Here is a 4737-nt window from a genome sequence, read left to right as displayed (position 1 = left end):
TTGAAAAATGATTTTTGCGTAATTTAATAAGTTTGAAGAAAAAAGAAGCAAACAAGCTATAATAAATATTCAAAATGCAGAAGTTTTGAGCTGAAATTTCAAACATATTTACTTATTTATTTATAACTTTTGATTAACAGATCACACCAATTCAAGTCCAATTGAATTGAAAACTAACTTTAAGAATTTTCCAATAATATATTATATGTCTAATTCCAACACATGAGCAATAAATGTCACTCATTTAACGTTCATTGCGAAAACTAGTCCAGTGGTCCACAACAATTCGTTGTGGATCGGGACCTCTATACTAACTCGTGGTGGTCCCTATAACTCGCATTCGCATTTTTCCAGAACTTCGAGTTATTTGTTATGCTAACTAATTATTTCCTAGGGTTAAACTTAAATTGATTCTATCTTATTTATCTTTTTTATTTAGGCTAGTTTTAATTTTTCATCACAGTTAGCCCTAATTTGAGATTTATTTATTTCAAAATTTTCAAATTTTCATTCTTGTTCATATAGTTTTCGATTAATTAGTTAATTGCCATTAAAACAAATTACAATAACATTTATTAGTTAAACAATTCGAGCCAGGCTCAGAATTTGTCTGGTTTTCTTATAAAAGAACGAATTTATGGATTTTACAGCCTGTTTAGTAGGTGGTAATACACGGTGGCAATGAGAATGAAAGCTAGTGGAATTTTGATTGAAAAATATCTTAGCTACCTTGATGTCATGCTTCTCCAACTTCAATCATCTTATTTTCTTCATAAAATTCATTCCAGTGCATAACTATTGGGAGAGGTATTAGGTGGTAAAGGCAATTTGTAAACAAAAAAAACTTTTTTGTGACCAAAGTTTCATTATCATGAGAATGATATAGAACTTTTGATGAAATTTTACACTATAAATCATTTTCATTACCACCATCCAAAACCACTAACCAAAAGGGTCGTTAATACTGTAACAAAGAAATGGTGATTAGTTATATAATGGTCGTAATAAACAATAATGACGTATAACTGAAAGTTGACGAAGTTTAAAAAAAGCTAAAATGGTCGAATTCAGATTGCAATCAGAATGGATCCAATTTTTTCTACTTATCAGATCATGTTCTGATTATAAGAGTCAAAATTTTTACTTCCTCTATTTTATATTACTTGTCACATTACAAGATTATGCACTATTCATTCATCACCTTTAATTTGTGATTAATTTTTAATTTATAAGTTAAAACATAGTGATATTAGATCTTGTTTTATTCGTCAAAATGCAAAGATTATATCAAATTTTTATAATTTTTTGTTATACATAATTAAAGATATTAAAAATTTAATTAGCGCATTGGTTTGCGTAAAAAATCAATATGTGCAAGTATTTTGGTATAAAGGAAGTATATTATTACCAATAATTTTCCTATTAAACTTAAAATCAAGATTAAATTTGATCGTATTTTCATAAGTCTAAATTTATATGGATTTGTCTAATCTATTCGACAAGACATAGAGCATTAATTAGCTCATGTAAACAACTTCATTTAAGAACAATGTCTTATATATTATCTAGGACATAGTGATATTTTATCTGTACTTACTAATGTAAATAAGAAAAAGAATTTTTAGAGGAATATTTTAAAATAAAATTAGTTAAATGATTTAATTAATGATTCTTAACGTACTTCCTCCATTCTTTTTTACTTGCAACATATGCTTTTTCACACTTATTAATGTATGAATTTAATCATTAATATCTCTAATTATGTATATCAAAAAATTATGGAAACTAGAAATTAGTTGAATCAAAATGATTCAAACAAGATCTCATATGACTATGTTTATCTTATAGATTACCGACAATATAAAAGTCAATTTGCTTGATGAATAGTGTCGAAGTCAATAATGTTGCAAGTAAAAAAGAACGGAGGAAGTATTTCTTTGTGAGATAATTAGATAACACAAATTCACGTGAGAGACGGTCTCTTTGAGAAATCATCTTTAATTGGATCAGGACATTATATATTTTTTTACAATATTGTAAGTTGACATTAAGAATGATATAAGTAGACATTTAAAATATTAAAAGTAGGCATTAAGAATATAGTAAGTAAGCATTAACATAGTATAAATAAACATTAAAAATACTGTAAATAAACATTAATCTTTAATGAATTAGGTTTGAGACACTTCTCTCGCAAAAGAAACTAGCTATTAGATAAATCCAATTTATATAAAGTGATAAAATCATGGATACTTGGGAATTCGGATGATATTATCAGGATATGATGAAAGGATTATAATATCTTTAGGAAGCACTCCATTGGGTAATACGAGTCTCAATGGTCCCACAACAATTGCCAACTATCCTTAATTCATTTATGACCACTAACACTTTCAACTCAGTTCTTCAACAGACAAATTGCTGATTTATAAATGACATTATTCAAGCCCTTTCCACATTTATCATTCAGCCTTAATTTCTACTAACAACCCACCAAAAACTCAGTTTTAAGAGAGGTTTGTTGTCATGGCTTCCATGCTAAGTTCTGGTAGTGTGCTTCGACCAACGCCTTTTCTTGGCCAACCCAAAGGAGCCAATGCCAACTCCCTCAGAGATCTTGTTCCCATGGGCTCTGCCAAATTCACCATGGTACATGCTTTTTCTTTTGCTTGCTCGTGTTCGAGTTTCACGTATGATATATACAAGTTTGAGTAACATAAAATACTCAAATATTTCGTCATTTTGATTTTTAAAGATAAAAGAACAAGCTAGCATATACAAGATGTCTTATATTTAATATACTAAATATGAATTGAAAAAAAAAAGAAACATAATCACGAGTTTTATAATTTTATATTAATAATACAAAGAAGTTTAGCAAATTTAAATGAATTTTTTTCAGGATCGATGCTTCTATGCTCTTCATACTCCTAACTAGTTGAAAACTGACCTTACTCTGATGACAATAGTATATAGATTTTAAGTTAGTGGCTAGTCAGATTGAGTCGAAGTATATTTTTTGGTCTATTTGACAAATGATTATTGATTGGTTTCTAGTTGTTAAGTTGGCCATTTAAAGTCAGTTTTTATGAACGTCATAAGTAAAATTAATTGTTGTTTGTTGGAATTTGTCATGAAAAATGCTTTAAAAAGCCAAAAGCAAAGGGTTTCAAAAATCAATTTTCAGCGGGTTTAAAAATCATTTATCAAATGTTTTGTTTTTTATATTTGATCAACCAATACACCAAAATCATTTACCATACGAACTTTTTAGTATCAGTTTAGGGTGCGTAAAGTAAATAATTTATGGATGGTGCATGGTTTTAGGGAAATGATCTTTGGTATGGACCAGACAGAGTAAAATACCTAGGACCATTCTCAGCACAAACACCTTCATACCTAACTGGAGAATTTCCTGGTGATTATGGTTGGGACACTGCTGGTCTTTCTGCTGATCCTGAGGCTTTCGCCCGCAACAGGGCACTTGAGGTACATTTTTTACAGAACACTAAAACATCATTTTATATTTCCGAACCATATAATAACACCCAATAAATAACTTAGCTAATACTAATTGTTTGTTAGGTCATTCATGGACGTTGGGCAATGCTCGGAGCTCTTGGATGCATTACCCCAGAAGTCTTACAAAAATGGGTTAGAGTGAGCTTTAAGGAGCCAGTTTGGTTCAAGGCAGGAGCTCAAATTTTCTCGGAAGGAGGACTAGACTACTTGGGCAACCCCAACCTAGTTCATGCTCAAAGCATTCTAGCTGTGCTCGGGTTCCAAGTAGTCCTCATGGGCCTCGTTGAAGGTTTTCGTATTAATGGTTTGGATGGAGTTGGTGAGGGTAATGACCTCTACCCAGGTGGCCAATACTTTGACCCGTTGGGCTTAGCTGATGACCCGGTCACTTTCGCAGAGCTCAAAGTGAAGGAGATTAAAAATGGAAGGCTTGCTATGTTCTCTATGTTCGGATTCTTTGTGCAGGCTATCGTCACTGGGAAAGGTCCTTTGGAGAATTTATTGGATCACCTTGACAATCCTGTGGCTAACAATGCTTGGGTATATGCCACTAAGTTTGTGCCTGGGTCATAAATTATTAGTCAGTCTGTATATGATCTTTAAAATGTTTGAAGGGCTCTAATGCCACAATGTATGAGAATAATTTGTTCTGCACATAAGGGATAGTTCTTGTGAAATCTAGAAATCGAACATTAATGTAAAATGTGAATGCATTCATCTAGAATGACTCGCCCTCAGAGTCCAATTAAATCTATTGTTGTCAATACTCCTTCCCTTTAAAATATCACTAGTTAAATATATTGTTCATCAAATCACTAATTTAAAAATAAAGGAAAGAGACGTGATAAGTTGATTCTGTAAAATGCAATTATTATCAATTTAGTGTGTTGTCACATTTATGTACCCTTTTCTTTGATTGTTGCAAGTCCGCATGTAACTAGTGAAAGCAATCCTAAATTTGTTCCCCGTTAGAACTTTTTTAACCTATGCCTTTCTTCATTTTAATCCCTAAATATATCGGTTTAATTGTGTTTCTTGAGATCACTTAAAAATCAAGATTCAAACTATTAGAGTATCTCCTAAATCTAATATGATCAACCATAGCAAGAGAATACTCATAATTCACAATCATGCTAATTTATAGAATATTGTCGACATGACGGTATTTGCTACCAACTCCGAATGTATTATAGGAGAGTCCTTTATAGTTGCTTT

At 31.1% G+C, this 4737-nt stretch overlaps 1 protein-coding gene across 1 annotated transcript; it reads left to right on the top strand.

Moving 5' to 3' along the window:
* Positions 1–2213: 2213 nt before the first annotated feature.
* LOC130807299 (chlorophyll a-b binding protein 3, chloroplastic) lies at positions 2214–4286 on the top strand. Its single transcript, XM_057672454.1, has 3 exons — positions 2214–2649; positions 3328–3489; positions 3586–4286. The coding sequence occupies exons 1-3, from the start codon at positions 2527–2529 to the stop codon at positions 4093–4095; spliced, it is 795 nt and encodes a 264-aa protein (XP_057528437.1). The 5' UTR covers positions 2214–2526; the 3' UTR covers positions 4096–4286.
* Positions 4287–4737: the final 451 nt, after the last annotated feature.

The sequence above is a fragment of the Amaranthus tricolor genome, chromosome 3 (assembly GCF_026212465.1).
Source record: "Amaranthus tricolor cultivar Red isolate AtriRed21 chromosome 3, ASM2621246v1, whole genome shotgun sequence".
In the NCBI taxonomy this organism is placed as follows: Eukaryota; Viridiplantae; Streptophyta; class Magnoliopsida; order Caryophyllales; family Amaranthaceae; genus Amaranthus; species Amaranthus tricolor.
This window is presented reverse-complemented; position numbering and strand designations above follow the sequence as displayed.

Excerpts from the sequence above, each read along its gene's own strand:
- LOC130807299 (XM_057672454.1), top strand. The coding sequence starts at position 2,527 with ATGGCTTCCATGCTAAGTTCTGGTAGTGTGCTTCGACCAACGCCTTTT. Across the intron at positions 2,650-3,327 it reads GCTCTGCCAAATTCACCATG|GGAAATGATCTTTGGTATGG; the intron begins GTACATGCTTTT and ends GCATGGTTTTAG. Across the intron at positions 3,490-3,585 it reads CCCGCAACAGGGCACTTGAG|GTCATTCATGGACGTTGGGC; the intron begins GTACATTTTTTA and ends ATTGTTTGTTAG.